Source organism: Carcharodon carcharias, chromosome 7 (genome assembly GCF_017639515.1).
Source record: "Carcharodon carcharias isolate sCarCar2 chromosome 7, sCarCar2.pri, whole genome shotgun sequence".
Lineage (NCBI taxonomy): Eukaryota > Metazoa > Chordata > Chondrichthyes > Lamniformes > Lamnidae > Carcharodon > Carcharodon carcharias.
In genome coordinates this window covers 130,474,632-130,492,333 of record NC_054473.1, presented here as the reverse complement: position 1 = coordinate 130,492,333, position 17,702 = coordinate 130,474,632, and the positions used below count along the sequence as shown (strand labels likewise).

Sequence of the window (17,702 nt, the reverse complement as noted above, 5' to 3'; positions counted from 1 at the left end):
TATAGTCTTGACATAGTTTTTCCACATCTGTGGCAATGAATTTCTTGATTTAATCTCTTGGAAATGTACTTGTCACGTTTAAACAGGAAAAGGCCTCTCTTCAGTTCTTGTAACTATGGTGTGATAGATATTAGGATTTGCAGTATTTTAAATCAATTTTTAAAATTCATTCATGGGATATGGACATCGCTGGCAAAGACAGCATATATTGCCTGATCCTGGCTGCTCTTGAGAAAGTACTGCTGAGCTGCCTTCTTGACAACTGAGTGACTTGCTAGGCCACATAAGAGGGCAGTTAGAGTCAACCATATAGCTGTGGGCCTGGAGTCGTGTGCAGGCCAGATCAGGTAAGAATGGCAGATTTCCTTCTCTGAAGGATGTTAGGGAGAAGGCTGCATCCGTTGACACTGCAACAGTGGGGAGAGCACATCCCATACATGCTGACCCTGGAAACTGCTATGGAGGTAGACAACATAGGATTAGACAAAACTGTACCTCATTATATTTTCATTCAGGATTTTGTCTGAGTGGAAAATCTAGACTTTTAACTTCTCCTCATATTCCCTTTGAGCGTGACATCCCGCACAAGGTCCTAAAATCAACCCTTATGGCATTCAACTGGCCTATCATATTTTGCATGTGCTTATCTACCAAGTAAATAATGAACATCTGCAAGCTTCAGAACATAACTTTGGTTCACTGCATATACTTTCAGTCTCCAAATTTACCTTAACACTTGTTATAAAACAAATATTGAGGCAAATTTTTAGATGAAGGATTAACTTCTAACTCTTGACACCATTTTGATTGTGTCACTGCCTTTGTTGCACATGTGCACAATTTGCACATGCTCAAGTAAGGCTTTCAAGCAGTGTCAGGAATCAGTGTTCCCAAATAGTGACCTTAAATGTACAGGGCAACAATTAAAGTCCCCTTTTAGCTGATTATCAGCATACGTTTTTCTCAGCCCTTGATAGCTTCTGTTCCATTGCTTTTATTCACCGCACCACAGATTCGTTCACCTAAGTTAATGTCTCACTAATACTGTTGCAAAACTATACTGCAGCACGAACTCACTCATGGCAGCAATATCAATTTAAAATCTTCACTCTAGGGATCCTGATCATGCACCAATACACTGGATGCAGAGTTTCTCTTCTAATTCCCTATCAGAACCAGTCTTTTGCATACTTTCTTTCATCCAGTTATAGGGCAGAGTGCCACTTTATCCTTTTGCCCAGACACACTGTGGTAGGTGGGAAAGAGGGTCCTAACAAAGAATGTGGACTTGCAACCTGAAACGCTTCATTCATGATTTAATTGTAGGATAAATCATCTTCATTTACTGTTTCCACTTAAAGAATCCTTTGCATCCATTGGCAGGAAAGCGCAGTTGGTCCTTAACAGATTCATTTCAAGAGGTTTTTGCTGAGAGAGAATCAGAATTATTAATGCAATGATGTGTCCTTCCTAGGGCCTGCCATCATAAGGTAGAGTCTTTGTAAGTCCTGACAGTTACTGGCCAAGGCTAGTGCTGCAATAGGATTGTTGTCACGATGTGTCATTAGGTTGGGCATAATCTTGTTTCCTATCATCCCTGTGCCTACAGTGTAGTATCTAGAATGGAGCTGCTTTGTAGCCACTAATTATCATCTCAAATTTTTTAATTCCTCCTTCTTTTGCAGCATTTCAGATATTAGTAATCATTCAGCGGGAGACTGTTACCAATTAAGCTCTGTTAAGGATGCACAATGGAGAGAATTGGGGAGGGGGGTCCAATTCTTTTAATGATTCAGAATGGTCTAACCTGTTCACAATTACGAATGTCCAGCAGAAGTAAGAACAAAGTCGACCGTGCAAGCCAGTTGCAATCCTGACGAAGGCATAGTTGAGTCTAGTTGGTAAGTTCTTGGACTGGTACGATTTGGTTGACCCCTGGATGTCTGATGTAATATGAAAAGATCACAGCAGACTCAGTTGCCTTCCTCCCTTTTGGATGGAGCGTGGGTCTGTGTCTGTTTCCACAATAGAAAAGGAATCCTTTCAAAGAGAAACCCAAAAAGCTGTTCCTGGTTCATCTTTCCTTGGCTGGTGGAGTCACTACTAAAAATGAACAATGCTGCCCACTGTTGATAATTTGTGACAAATTTATCTTGTTCAAGCCCTGCACTGTCTGTGGAATGTGGAACTGTTTCAAGGCTTTAGACAATTGGTGGTCAGCTACTGGGCATTGCAAGCAAATGGGCATTTTTTTTCTGATTATGGTCCTGTGAAAGGCCTTGCAACTTTTTACAATGTTAAAGGCGCTGTAGAAAAATGCATGTTATTATTACGATGGCGTGACTGACTATGGTGCCCCTTGAGAGTCTCTGGAGACAAACCTGGTCTCCAGTGGGGACCCCTTTGTGCTGTGTGTGGAAGCTTGGTGTATCTTTTTTTTATGATATTGCAGCAATTATTTACTGAAGATTAGCTAGCTTGTTAATTTTGTATCTAGAAAAATGAGCAGATTACCAGACAAATGAGATATGTTTGATCGGTAATTTTTAAAAAAAAAACCTGGAATCCCAGAGCGCTGTTCATTTTAGTCCAAGTTATCAAATCTGTGTTAATGTTTGAAACCCTGATTTTAACTTGAATGTTGTAAACTGGCACTTTTCCACCATTGATTGGTGACGGCTCTTTGCACTTTGTTAACTCTGTGCCTGAACTCTGCAACATTGGTGAATTCTTATTGATTAATTGAAAAAAAAATGTATATAACAACTTGCATTTATCTGGCATCTGTAATGTAGTAAAATGCCCCAAAACACTTCACAGAAGCATAGTCAGACAAAAATTGACATCGAGCTGAAGGAGGAGACATTAGGACAGGTGACCAAAAGCTTGGACAAAGAAATAGGTTTTGGAAAGGATCTTAAAGGAATGGGCAGTGACAGAGAAGCATAGGAGGAAGGGATAGACAGAGTTGGAGGAAGGTGAAGTGTTGTAGGGCTGGAGGAGGTTTAGAAATAATGAGAGGGCGAGGCCGTGGAAGGGTTGGATGATGTGGGGAAGGTGGTACCATTTTGAAAACCTGTTTCCTAGATATTGAATGTTGCAGGCTATTTTACTGGGCACCATCCTGTTTGAGCCTTGTGCAAAGGGTTCACTAGGTTTCAATTAGGAGCAGACAGTTGCTCTGAATACCTCACTCCTGGGAGCATCTCTTTAATATAAAGGTTCGAGAAATACAGTAAATGAAATATGGATGCGCACTTGGCATGTAATCTATAATTGGGATGCTGTCATGTGAATATTTCCTTTTTGGTTACGGCCTTCACAGAATAAAAAGCCAACAAAACCAGTGTTACAGTGAAACAAAAACACAAAATGCAGGAAACACTTAGCAGGTCAGGCAGTATCTGTGGAGAAAGAAACAATTAATGTTTCAGGTCAAGGACCTTTCATCTGCTTTGCTTTGTTCTGTGTTGCATTAAGGTCTGTTTGACTCCAAGCCCCCCATCCTTACCCTTTCCTTTTAATATTCAGGAGGTGGAAGTTGTTTTTAAAGTAAGTTTAAAGCAAGCCCAAGGAATTGTTCTTCGATTTGCCTGGCTTGGAGTCCTGGCTGAGTTCACACAAATGAGTTGAATGTTTCATCGTAAGGTGCAGTACTAGTGGCATAGGTTGACTGTGCTGACAATATATTGATCCTCTTTCTAGAGTTTTGAGCTCTGTTTCGGGGCAGCTTCAGTCAGTTTACAAATTATCTCCAGGTAGTCTTGATGCGCTCTCTGTGGTGTGGGACATGCTTGACTGAACATGTGCTTTGGCTACTGAGCAGATTGTAATTTGTACTTTTTTCTTTTGTCTAGAATATGCTGCGCAGACAGGAAGAGCTGGAGAATGGTGCTGCTTGGTCTATCTCTTCTGATTCTTCAGATGGTTCGTCCAGTCCACAGTTGTCAACCAGTGTTAGACATTCTCAAAAAACGCTGGTGCAGCCGGAAATACAGGGAATGGTCCCTAGAATCACTATAACGTTTGCACAAACTGAGGACCCTCAGGCAGCTAGTCCTGAGGCTACCAGACAGCAAGTAGAGGAGGCGGAGGAAGAGAAGGAGACACTAAAGCATGCAATATTTAATGGAAATGTGCCAGTTTCCAGAACTCTCAGCCATATTAGTGAAGCAAGTGTAGACGCTGCAATGGACTTGAATGCGTCAACAAGCACCGAGTCAGAACCACAGGTCATTGCCATATCAAATTTAGTGGAGTCGTCTCATATCTCAGAGACAGGAGCTGATCAACCTGTGACAGAAGAGACTGTCAATGGGGCCCTACCATTTGAAGCGCCGCTAGAAAAGTCAGAAATCCCAGAAAACGCGTGTAGCCTGTTGGTGACACCAGAAGATGAAACTTTTGCTGCTGTCCCAGTGGCTCAGAGTGTTGCCTCTACAGAGGAGAAAACCCAATCGAATGATGCTAAAACCGGGCCTACAGAGAGCAAAAAGGTGAAGCCTGTAGACCCAGGGATAGAGGAAGCTCTGATGACATTAAATTCAACACTTGACGATTATCGTGGCCAGTTCCCAGAACTCCAGAAGTTAGAATTGGAGGTCAAACATTTAGAAGAAGTGCTGATGGTTAGTCTTTTTGGCTTGGGTTTGTGCTATTTTGATGTGAATGGTTTGGTATGAAAACCTAATTTGCGAGCTATATATGTGTATAAAAGAATGTAACTTTATGCTGTGGGTACATTTTAATTATATTGAACACTGCCAGTTGGTCATTGGAATTTTGCAATTTTTTTTTTTACTGAACTCTTCAAACCTGTTTCACTCATGGCTGGGTACAGTGACATTTTGAGGATAGAGTGGATCTGCAGGTTGAAGTGTGGTTTCCCCTTTATTCCCTGTTCCAGTATTGTGTAACCATGTTATCATTCTTCAAATGGCTTTCAACTATTTGAGCCATTTCTTTAGATGAAGAAAGCCTTAGGATAATGAGAAAGGACAGTCATGGTTATCTCACCTTGCTGAGGTTGTCAGTCTGAAAAGTATCCTTTCCTTGTGCCGAATTCTTTTACACTGCAAAGCTCTCCCTGGTAATATGTCAAAACCAGGCTTCCCTTGAGTGTAGAAGATTAAAGGGAGAACTAATTGAGGTGTTTAAGATGATTATAGAATTTGATGGGATAAACAGAAAGAAGCTCTTTATTTCATCAAGATTCCAGGACAAAGGGATATGACCTTAAAATTAGAGCTAGGCAGTTTAGGGGTGATATCAAGAGAGACTTCCTCACACACTTGGTAATGGAAATCTGGAACACTCAAAGCTGTTGAGGCTGGGTCAATTGAAAATGTCAGTAATGAGATTGATCCGGTAGTTTTTTTTAAGGCAAGTTATTAAGGGTTATGTTGTGGTCTCTCTCAGTCTGCTGCCCCCCAAAAAATGTTGAGGGTCTCTATGTAGACGTCAAGGGATCTGTTTCAATGTTATCTATGCTAAGCAAGATATTGAGACTGACAAAGATTCTAGTCAAACACAATTGCATGCAATTTGTTACCAGCAACAAGTGTATACAGTTCTGTGCAGGCCTTGATCTAGCCTTGGTCCTAACAGTTACATTGGCTGGTTACTTGACTATGTGCCTGACTCATAAGGTACAGATAAAGTCTTACTGATACAGAACCACAGACAGTAGTGAACATCTGCAGTAGAGATCACAGGCAATAATGAACATCTAACATGGAGGCTGTACCTCTTATCCTCATGACATCACCATGTGTATGGCCTAGCGATGTCACTGCAGCTCCTTAAAGGTGCATGTCATGTCTGCATTGGCATGCATACAATATCACAATAGGTTACAGAACCAAAGTGGTAGATTGAGTTAAGATACAGATCAGCCATGATCTAATTGAATTGTGGAAAAGGTTCAAGGGGTTGAATGATCTACTCCTGTTCCTATGATTGCACCAGATCTTTTATTAATAAGAACATCTATTCAGCAGAGAAAAGGTGCAAGACAAGAAGATTAAGCAGGTACAGATATTTCTGCCAACATTGTTGCAACTTTTCTTTTCCTGGTTGGGGGGGAGGAGTTGGGGGTTTCTGACATATATTGGAGTCCATTCAGCCCATCCGTACCAGCTCTCTGCAGGAGCAACTTAGCTAGTCCCACACCCCCACTCTTTCCCTGTAGCCCTGCAAATGTTTTCTCTTAAGACAATTATCCCATTTCTCTTTGAAAGCCACAATTGAATCTGCCTCCACCACGGTGCAGTATAGATCTTAACCACTTGCTGCGTAAAAAAAACTTTTTCCTCATGTTGTCTTTTGTCCTTCTGCCATTTACCTCAAATTGGTGTCCTCTGGTTCTTGACTTCTTGACCCTTCCAATAATGGGAACAGTTTCTCCCTATCTTGCTCTGCATAGACCCATCATGATTTTGAACACCTCTATCAAATCTCCTCTCAACCTTTCCTTCTCTAAGGGTTCTCCTGTTCATCCCTGGAACCATTCTTATAAATGTGTTCTGCACCCTCTCCAAAGTCTTCACTTCCTTAACGTGTGGGTGCTCAGAATTGGCTTCCCTAGTTCATTGGCCCTTGTGCACTTCTGCTGTGATGAAATGGTAAAATAGTTTTTCCTCCACACTACGCATTCATCTGTAGTACGATTGTTTGTATTCAGAGTATGGCAGCACCCAACAGTGACATGAACAGCGCTCATTCCTGCTTGGGCCCAATGTCGGATGACTGTATAATTGCAGCCCCATTACTTTGAGTTTGAGATTCATAATTGTTTGTGTCAGGTCATCATCTCTTGTATTGAGTGCCTTGTGGTGAAGTGCTGTACAGTGCAATTTTAGGAAACATTCCTCAGTGCTTGTTGCTGTTTAAATATAAGGAAATGTGCAGACCTAAATCTGACAGATGTTTGTATGTTCTAGTCCTGTGGAAATTTTCTAGGGTGTGGGACAGAAGTGCTGGGATCCAGATCTGGTCAGAGTTGTGTGCTGTTTAAAAATTAATTGTTCTTAGGATATGAGTGATGATGGCAAGGCTACGTTTATTGATAGTCCCCAGTTGCCCTGTAAATTGATGGTGGGCCTTTTTGAACTGCAGCAGTCCTTATGGTGATGGTGCGAGGTAGAGCACTCCAGGATACTAACCCAGAAACTTGATGGGTACCCAAATCAGGATGGGATGAGTCATAAAGGGAATCTTGGATTGGATTTTGTTTCCACAGATTTGCTGCTCTTTTCTCAATTACAGGTTACAAGGAAGGGAGGTTGTGTTGAAGTTGTTGTAGTGCACCTGCAGGTCATACATGCTGCAACCATAATGCACTGATGGTGAAGGGGATAGTGCTGAGCCCAGTACCAATCAAGTAAATTGCTGTGTCCTAAATGGCATCAAGCTTCTGAAGTGTTAGTGCTGCACTGATGTAGGCAATTGGTGAGCGAGTATTCAATCACCCACCTGACTTGAGCTGTGTGGATGATAGAGAAACTTTGTGTTCAAGTAATGAGCCACTCACTGCAGAGTATATAGCCTCTGCCCAGCTCTTGTAGCCGTGGTGATGATATGGCAGGTCCAGTTAAACTTCTAGCCAGTAGTGACCCCTAATAGGGAACTTGGTGATTGTATTTCAATGAAGTTGAAGGGGAAATGGCTGCACGGCTCTCTTGTTTGTGAAGATCATTATTGGGCACTTGTGTGGTCTGAATGTCACGTGCCAGTTGTCACCTGAAGTTTGCATGTTATTCAGGTCCTGTTATAGGCTGGGATGTACTGCTTCATTGTCAGAAGAGTAAGAATGACACCGGCTTACCAGTATTCTGAGATCAATAGAAAACATAATCAGAACAAAACTACATTTTTGATAAAAATTAAAACATGGATTTGGCACAACAGTTGTGCTCTTGTGGATGCTAAGTATATTCTAGTTGTTTACTGGGGTTTGTGCAGTCTCTTTTTGAGATTCCTTAGTTGGTTTACCACTTGCTGTGTCCATGATCTCAACCTGTGAATTTGCTGGGTGACTGGGAGGCAGAGGCAATAACTTCCTCACAGAGTTGGATCCGCAAGTCAGTTTTCTGGTCACCTGCCTGACTGTCTTTATGCCCTTTGGTTTTACCATAATATTGATGTTATCAGCTGAAGTATGGCAAAATAAACGAAGGTGAACCACCCCAGGTGGCAAAGATGCTCCTTAGATGGTGGCTGCTCCAGAGGTCTGAGTCTCCCCATTTGTCACCAGGCTGAGGAATTAGGCCTGATCGTTCAGCCTTTCTGCAGGCTCACTACCCTGAAGGAAGTCAAATATGACGTTAAGGGAGCTACACCTGCAGATCTTTTTACAGGGATGAAGTTCTGCACCTGTGTGGTACTTGTACTCCAGGGTTTAATAACTACTGTTCAATATAAACAGGGCACTGTTCCACTGGGAACTTTGGGCAGTTATTGTACAATTACTTGTTAACAAACTTACTTTAGTCAAGAGCAGTGTGAGGAAGAAACTAAAAGAAATTTGGAGTGGGGGGTGTGATGTGCTGGGTAGTGAAATGGAACAGTTCCACCATTCCTACTTCGTGTGCCTGGCTGCAACTGAAAGGTCTTGGGCTGTTTTCCTGACCTTTGGCACATCTGATTGGCCCCTAAAATTGGACTTTTCCTGTGCCTCTTCTGTAAAGTGAATGAATTGTTTGTACATTTCTTTCAACTTGCAAACTATTAGGCTGGCTAGGGTAGGGCATCCCCTACAGCTTATTTTCTACCCTCCTTGTCCCCAACTCTCACTCTGGCACAGTTCCTCGACATTGTTTCATTCGCAAAGGAATAGTCATGCGATTCCTGTTTGAGGTGCATAGCTGAAGGTTTGTGACCACACAGAAAGTTTAAATGGCCAGTTGTATTTCTATGAAGAATTTAATTTGTCACCTTATCGGAAAATTTCTAGAATAACAACAATTTGTATTTATATTGCTACTCTAACACAATAAAACATTTGATGACACTTCACAGGAATGTTTTCAAATGAAATTTGGCACCATGCCACACAAAATATTGGCACAGATGACTAAAAGCTTGGAGGGGAGAGAGGTTTAGAGAGGGAATTCCAGAGCTTAGGGCCGATGTTGAAGGCACAGCTGCCAATGGTGTAGAAATTAAAACTGGGAATGTGCAAGAGGCCAGAATTGGAGGAGCACAGATATCTTGGAGAGTTGGAGGAGGTTACAGAGATAGAGAATGGGTGTGGCCACAGAGGGTTTTGAAACCAAGGATGAGAATTTTAAAGTTGAGGCATTGCTTCACCAGGAAATTAATGTAGGTAAATGAGCAATGGGGTGCTGGGTGAATAAAACGTTGTGCAAGCAATGATACAGGCAGCCAAGTTTTAGATGAGCTCAAGTTTATGAAAGGTGGATGATGGGAGGCTGACTGGAATACAGCAGCTGGCAGTTATAAGCATGTAAAAATGTCCCAAAGCTGGTGTAACAGGGAGGTGGGTGGGAAATGTCACTGAAGAGGAACCTCCCTGCTGTTCTTTTTCTGCTGATGTGCCAGAGCAGGTTAGGGTGGGGGAGGGGGTGCTATGTTTTGAGATAGTGGCCTGGCTTGACCTGAGGAGGTTAATTAAACCCTGCTTTTCATTCAGTGTCTGTCATGCAGCTGGCAACTGTCTATTTATTAAATCCCAGTCAGGACAGATTTTCCTCTTTAGACAGAAGCCAATCTAGTTCACTCTGAGCCAGCAACTACTGCTGTAATGAAGAGGGAGTTGGCGGTGTGCCCGAGAGTACCAGGCAAAATGGCTCCAGAGGCTTTTGCTTATCGTGGTCAGCAGTATTTTTGCTGCATACAGCATCTCCTATTGAAGTTATTCTGGAATTTGTTTTTGCTTTTAAAAGTAACATTTGAAAGCTGTGAATTTAGGAAGTGAGGTTGTTAGCGTCCGTATGGAATAATATTTTGGGAAAATATTTTCAGAGATGGATGATTGGTTAAACTCAGCAGCATTGGATAATTGAATAACACTCTGTGAAATCCAAGTTGGAACATTTTCACATTTCACCATTCCAATGGAAAGGCACAAGTCCATAAACACACTGGGCACTGACAGAATAAAAGTTTGTGCCTAGCTTTTCTCTGCATGCAGAGGGACAGGAGTGAAGTGGGGAACAGTTATGTTTCTTCTATTTTCCTCCTTTTCCTTCTTTCCCCCTCCTCCTCCCTTTATTCTCTGTGAGAGAGGTTTCACAATTTCCCTCTTCAGAAAACGTGTAACTGCGATAAGGAAGCAGCACTCATCATCCCTAACCTGCTGCAGGTGCTCAAAAGATGAGGACATATTTGATCTTTGTTGCATGAGTGGCAAAGGCCCATTTATTGACCTGGCAGTTGACATGTTCAGTTACTGTCCAGCATCTGGCTGTGGAAGTTATCCCCTGTAACACTACACAGCACAATGTGGTTGAATCTCCACTGACCCTTGCATTCTGTGTGAGCTCCTGATTTATATCATACCACTGGAGGGCATCTCCCGTTTGGAGACCAGGCACAAGGAGGACAGTAAAAATCTTCGCTTTGGCAGCTCATCTCAAGTTGTATATCAAAAGGGGCATCTTCCTCCTGATGGCATTCCCCTGACTACTTTCAATGGTGATCAAAGGAAAAAGCACAACATCCCAGCTCATTTGAGCAATCATTTTGAGAACATGTGGAGCAGCCCCTGGGGAGAAGAGGGAAATGTGTCAGAGGTGAAGTGGGGCCAGAAATGGGTCATATTATGGTTACCACCAATTGCAGGATTTAGCATGGCCACCACATGGTTTTGCTATGGGGCACAAATACCCAACCCAGTGGAGGTTTTAATTGTTCAACCAAATGTTTGCTACTGCTTGGGCCTTACCTATCAGAATGCATGATGTGTGTCTCCTCTTAGGCAGTCCCTCGGGATCAAGAATCAATTGCTCTGATTCGATGGGTTTTGAGATGGCTGATTAGCCCAATGAGCAATCTTCAGACGCTGCTACAAGCGGGGTAGATGGTACTTGAAGGGTTGGACATTTGAGGTTGAGCTCTCTCTGATGCCTCAACTTCACCTCTGCATGCTTCCAAAGAAGTCTCCCGACATGCTCGATGCCTTCCTTAAATGAACCTTTCCCATTTTGGTCGGTCACAAGCCGGAGTCTCCCATGAGTCAGTGGGGATGTTTGACCTCTTCAGATATGCTATGAGGATATCCCTGAAGTGTTTCCACTGTCCTCCTGGGAGTCTCCTGTCATGAATGAGACCCGAGTAGAGCAGTTGCTTTGGGAATCTGGTGTCAGGCATACAAGCTACATGTCCTGCCCAGCAGATCTGGTTTTGACTGATTAGCATCTCAATACTGGGCATGCTGGCTTGAGAGAGCTGGACCATCTTTCTTGCCATTGGATTTGGAGGATCTTGTGAAGGCATAGCTGGTGGTCCTTCATTTGAGGTGCCTGCTGTCGTTTGTCTAATTCTCTGAAGCCTACAGGAGCACAGGAAGTCCTGCTGCCTGGTAAACCATGACCTTGGTCTCGGGTTTGAGATCTTGGTCCTTAAATACTCTTTCCCAATACTCTATTCAAACACCCTATTCCTCACCAACCCTCTTCTCCTTCTTCCTCACTGCAATACTGTACCTCACCTCCAGTAAGTTAACCACAGGTGTTAAGATAATCTACAGAACAGACAGGAAACATTCAACCTACACTGTCTTCAATCCAAAACCACTTCGACCTCAGTCACTGAGTTTTAGTATGCAGGTGAGACTTGTGTACGCGCTCACTCAGAAACTGAGCTCCGGTACATTGTCAATTCCTCCTCTGAAACATGAAAAAACGGACCCTTCACTAAACACCCAGAAAACTAAGGTCCTCTTCTACCAGCTCTCCCACAGCAAAAGGCTGACCCCCACCCAGTAATTCAAATCAGTGGTGAGATCCTGGAGAATGTGGACCATTTTCTGGAGCCTCCTCTTGACAAAGGCAGTCATAGATGATGAAATTTATCATCGCCTCCAATGTGGCAGCTCAATCTTCAGCCAACTGAGGAGAATAGCATGATTTGTGTAGGTTATTGGCTGTGCCACAGATGTACTCCATGGTAGTTAGGGTGTCTTAATGCTGTCATAGTTTCATTGCTGACTCTATTTTTCTCCCACAAGCCTTGCTTTCCCCACAACACCCTGCCAACATTACCCCCTCCTCTTTCCCCAGCCCCATTATCTTCTCCCCTCCATTATTCACAAGCTCAGAAGATGATCGGGCAACTGTTGTTATGTGCAAGGTTACAGGATTCCCAATTTCATCTCACCTTGAGGCAAGTGTTTCCAGTTGTGTGCATACATCACAAACGGGATAAGGATGCTAGGGAAAATACGCTCCTCCAAACTCTCCACACTGCTCTGTGCAATTCGCTCCCCACCGCCCCACCCCTGCTGATGTATGGCCAAAACATCACAGAATGCTTTTGGAAAAACATTAAGGGGATTTCCATTTGGCGTTGGCAACTCATCTGTTCTTGAGTGAGAGGGTTAAGCAGGGTCAGCTGGCGATGACTGCAGACCGGATATTATACTAGTTGTGGAGTCTAGGAGTCGGAGCAAGAGATCCCATTGATCTGTTGTGGGCTGTTCAGTAAGTTTTAACTGAAGCAGTGGGAGGAATTGGGACAGTGGTTAATTAATATGTTGAATAGGTTACAGAGGCAATAAAAAAATCTACTTGAGATGTAGTGGCCTCTTGAGAAATTGCAGCCCTTGTGCTGTGGATCAAGTGAGTGGGTGTGAACTTTTCAGACGAAATGATGTCCTGAAATTATAAGCAGCAGAGTCACAACTGAAACTCCAGCTGATGGACTGTAACCAATAAACAGCTTTTTACAAAGGAATTCCAGCAATTATTCAATTATTCTTTACATTTCCTCCCATCCCTTTGCAATATGATGGCAGTTGAAAAGGGATGGAGGAGGGAGAGCGATAATGAAGCTGGCATTTTCCAATGCCAAGGTATCCTGTGGGGTTCTGAAATGTCTCACTTTCTCGGTCTGCAGTCCCTGGGAGTCAAAAATAACTTGCTTCCGCTTTTGTTTGATGGGTTCCGAGATGACGGATAAGTCATGATCTACAGAGCCTGCTACGTGTGGGGCAGGTAGTGCTTGAAGGGGTGGGGTAGATGGATTGTTTGGAGATTTGTGCACTCACTCCAATGCCTTGACCTCGTCCCTGCATGTTCTCAACGAAGTCTCTCGATGTTTCCAGTACCTTCCAGGTGAGCCTTCTCCATTTTGGTTGATCACAAGCCAGGGACTCCCATGAGTCAGTGGGAATGTTTGACCTCTTCCAGGGTGCTTTGAGGACATCCCTAAAGCGTTTCCACTGTCATCCTGGGAGTCTCCAAGTAGAGCAGTTGCTTCAGGAATCTGGAATTACTGCAGCTATGGCTGTTGGGATTGGGTGTGACAGACACATGAAACGTTGGGATTGGAACTTTCTCATCCTTGCTCAGCTGCTTTCTGTGCAGATTAACCTGTTAGGAAGTGGTTGTCTGCCTTGTGTACCCAGACAAAGCAGGAGAATTTGAGAAGGAGCCTTTCTCTTCATTTCCCTTCTCACCACAGGGAACCATGTTCCACCTACAGAAACTGCTCAGTCAAAAAATAGGCAGAAGGTACCACCTTTGGTGTTGGCGAGAGGAGGATTGAAGAGTGTTTCAAACCCAGGCTGCCCACATAGGCAGTCCTAAATGCAGCTAAAAATCACTTTGGTGCTAGATTGCTGGCAACAGTGTGAGCGTGTGTGTCGCTTGTGGGATGTGATTTTTAGTGACTGAGGTAGAAATGTTACTTCTGGCATGCTGAAAAAATAATGGGGCTGACCAGATGTGGTGTGAATGGGCCTTTGAGAGGCTGGTGGTGGGTAATGGGAGTAAACTCAAGTAGCTGATTTTGGAAGAGGATGATTTAAAAGCATTTTTATTTGGGATCACACCACGATTTGTGCCTAGAAGTGCAATAAAACCAATGCCCGGTCTTATCACCTTGAGCTTTTTTGTGCATCGGAGAAAAGTCATTTTTGACTTGGTCAATCCCTTATTCTAAGCTAGACTTTGGTTATCCTCCATTTCTTTGCAGTTCAGGTTGTCAGGACCCCAAAATGTTGGAATTTGTGATAAAATTCCAACTGATCCTCAATGTGCAATGCTGTAGAGGAATATTAGTTTTAATTTGATTTTGGGATTATGGGTGACATGGGCAAGGCTGGATTTATTGCTTGTCTCTAGTTGGGACTGAAGGCGATAAGAGCCAAGTATGTAGTGAGAGACTAGATCGCTTGTAGACCAAACCTGTTGCCTGATTCCCTTTCCTGAAGGACACTAATGAACCAGTTGGGATTATCAGATCACTGGGCTGTTAGCTTTCTGGTGCCTACAAACGGTTAGATTTATTGAACAGCTTTCCTTAACTGGTGCCATGGTGGGATTTGAACTCTTGAGCTATAGGTCCAGTACCAAAACCACATGGCAACCAAATATCCATGCAAGCTGCATGTTAAGCGAGAGAAGTGGGTTAAGAGGTGGGTGGTGCCCATATGTGAGGTAACTTTTATTTGGTGATGGCTTTTAGATGTAACATTTCCTGATCATTGGCCATCTAATTCCTTAATGAAGCTGCTGCAGTTTTGCAGCAGTTGCTGCTCAGTTTGTGTTGGTGCTGCCAGTAATTAATCAACACTGACTGCTGCCCACAATCTGGCTGCAACATAATAAACACATCAACCTGAAACGCCTTACTTCCTGTAACATGAGTCTAATGTGATTGTAGAGTACCGGCTCTCCCTCAACCCTGCCATTCTGAGTTTCCTCTGCAATAATCAAATACTTTTCAGAGTCCTGCCACAGGGCCAGATATCCAATTGATGTCCTACGTTGTTCTGAAGTACATTAATTAATATTGAGAGAAATTGTCCCATCATTAGTGGAATGTGGATGCTCTTAACTGATGAGTATTTGGTAGGAATGGACATTAAACCAGCATTGGGTTTCAGGAGATAGCTGTGGCCAAGCTCACTTGCTGTTTTTAATTTGTTTGAATTTGCAATCCACTATAACCCTCCCACTACCCTGTACTATCCAATCCCTGTTCTCTTTTATTTTGACTAGTTTTCCATCCATTATTATTATGCCTTTCATTTTCCTTGTGTCTGTTAGAGTATTTTTCACATTTAACAAGCCTTTTTTTGACCATCTAAATTTTACCCAGGAAGCTGGAGAGGTTTCCATAATCATTAATGAAAGAAAACCAAAGTTCAGTTTTGAAAGCAGTTTTGTAGTGATTAACATGGAATTGGCTGAGCCCAATCCTACATTGCCACCTACTGCCAGCATCTTGTGTGACGACTGTGAGGAAGCGAGAGAGATGTCTGCAATTTGCAGAGCTGTTATGTGGGTGTGTGTACTGGGAGGATTGAAGCGTCTTTATCAGCTGTGTTACTCACTATGCCACAGTGCGTGAATACAGAGCATGGTAATTCAGTCATAAGCTGGCCTTTTCTCAGCTGTTCAGATCAAAGGTATTCATTTCACCCCTTTTTAAAAAGGCCATTCTGTCGAAGCCCAATTTGTGTAATAGCCAGTGAAGGGCAGACACCAAATTGATCCTTAGTTGTCCTGGATTTCAATCCCACTTTGTCACAATAAATAGAAGTCTTAACCAGATTTCCTCGTCCTTGGACTTGCAATGCAGTTCTGAGATAGAGAGAGTAAGGAAAGTCAAGGGGAAGGTTAGATGTAGGCAGCTACTTTCCCAGAGCCAGGTTGTTTAATGATTAAATGGCTTCCGTTACAATGTTAGTGGAACACTTGGACTGTGGGACATTTGATGGAAGTTTTAACTCCCATTTAAAATACCTTACATGATGGCTCACAAGCAATGCAGCATTAATTGGAAAAAGTTATTTTTATTTGCTGAATACAGAGTATTGTCTTTTTGCAGCAGAGGCAGGGTGTGAACAGGAGCAGAGCATCGAGTATCAGCCTGACTGTAGAACATGCATTAGAGAGCTTCGACTTCCTGAACACATCCGACATGGAGGATTCGGAATTCTCGGAAGACGAGGCAGAGAAGATAGGAAGGTATGATACATTTCTTGTGGCAAGTCCTGCAAACTGAAATCATTAAAAATTTACAGCATAGAAAGAGACCGCTGAGCCCATCACGCTTCTGCTGGCCCTTTGAAAAAGTAGCCCTGCTTCATGCACATCCACACTTTTTTGTCCGTAACCCTGCATATTCCTCAACAATTAGCTGTCCAACTCCCTTTTAAAATTATCTATGGAATCATCTCCCACCACCTTTTCAGGTAGAATGTTGCAGACCCCAAAAACTTTTCTCTTCACCTCCCCTGCAGATCTTTGCCAATGTTGAAAATCTGGCCTCTGGTTATTGATTGATCCACTCGCTAGAAGAAACAGCGTTCCTCAATCAAAACCTCCCATCATCTTGTAAATCTCTATTAGGTCAACTTAACTTTATCTACTCCAAGGAGAACAATCCTAATTTTTCCAACCAATCCTCATAACTGAAGTTTCCCATCCCTGGTAAACTCCCCTGTAGTTTTTCTATCGCATTGCATTTTTTTGCTGAAGTGTAGTGTCCAGAATTATCTACAATACTTCAGCAGTGGCCTAACCAGTGATTTACAAGTATGTTACTGTTTGTATTCTTTTGCTCTATAAACCATATGCTATTCTAACCATCTTGCAAACTTGCCATACCATGTTTGAATAATGATGAATATGTCTAAGGTGTCTTTGCTCATCTACACTTTTCAAAATCCTGCCATTTATACTTTCCACATTAGTCCTCCCAAAGTGCATCACTTCACTTGTCTGCACTGAACTCCGTCTGCTATGCTCTTGCCTATTTCACCATCCTGTCTGTCATGCTGAAGCGTTTCACTATCCCCTAACCAGCTATCATTGATGAGCCATTTAACATTTACACATTTATATTGTGTGGCGGGGGGTGTGAAAGGGATGCTGTGGTTGGGGTGCATTTATATAGTGCTTTACAGTCAATGAAATATTTTTTGAAGGATAGTCATTATTATAATGTAGGAAATATGGCAGCTAATTTGGACACAGCAAACTTCCCACAAGTAGCAATGTGATAATGAACAGAAAACCTATTCTTCTGTGAGGCTGACAGAGGGACAAAAATTTGCCAGGACATGTAAGGTAGCTCCCCTGCTCTTCTTCAAAACCATGCCATGGGATCTTTTTACAGCCACATGAGCAGGCAGATGGCATCTTGGTTTAACATCTCATCCAAAAGACAGCACCTCTGACAATGCAGCACTCCCTCAGTACTGCTGAGGTAATGTCAGACAGACTATAGCTTTGAAGTGTCAGCATAAATGTTTGTGCTCAAGCTCTGAAGTGGGACTTGAACCTGGAACATTGTGATTCAGAGGCAAGAGTGCCACCAACTGAGGCCATGGCTGACATGATAGCACCTTTAATGTAGACAAATGTCCCACAAATACTTTACAGGAGCACAGAATTTGACACTGGGCCACATAAGATGTTGTTGAAGCAGACTGGCCAAAGGCTTGCTCAAAGATTAGGTTTTAAGGATTGTCCTAGAGGAAGAGAGAGGGGGTGGACAGGTTCAAGGCA

At 42.9% G+C, this 17,702-nt stretch overlaps 1 protein-coding gene across 5 annotated transcripts in view; it reads left to right on the top strand.

Moving 5' to 3' along the window:
• Nucleotides 1–17,702, top strand: part of ripor1 (RHO family interacting cell polarization regulator 1) — a 353,552-nt gene that overhangs the window by 312,924 nt on the left and 22,926 nt on the right. For all 5 annotated transcript variants that reach the window (XM_041191363.1, XM_041191361.1, XM_041191359.1 and 2 more), the window contains exons 13-14: nucleotides 3,858–4,628; nucleotides 16,018–16,157. In XM_041191363.1, the coding sequence (XP_041047297.1) occupies nucleotides 3,858–4,628; nucleotides 16,018–16,157 (911 nt within the window). The remainder of the gene's footprint in view (nucleotides 1–3,857; nucleotides 4,629–16,017; nucleotides 16,158–17,702) is intronic.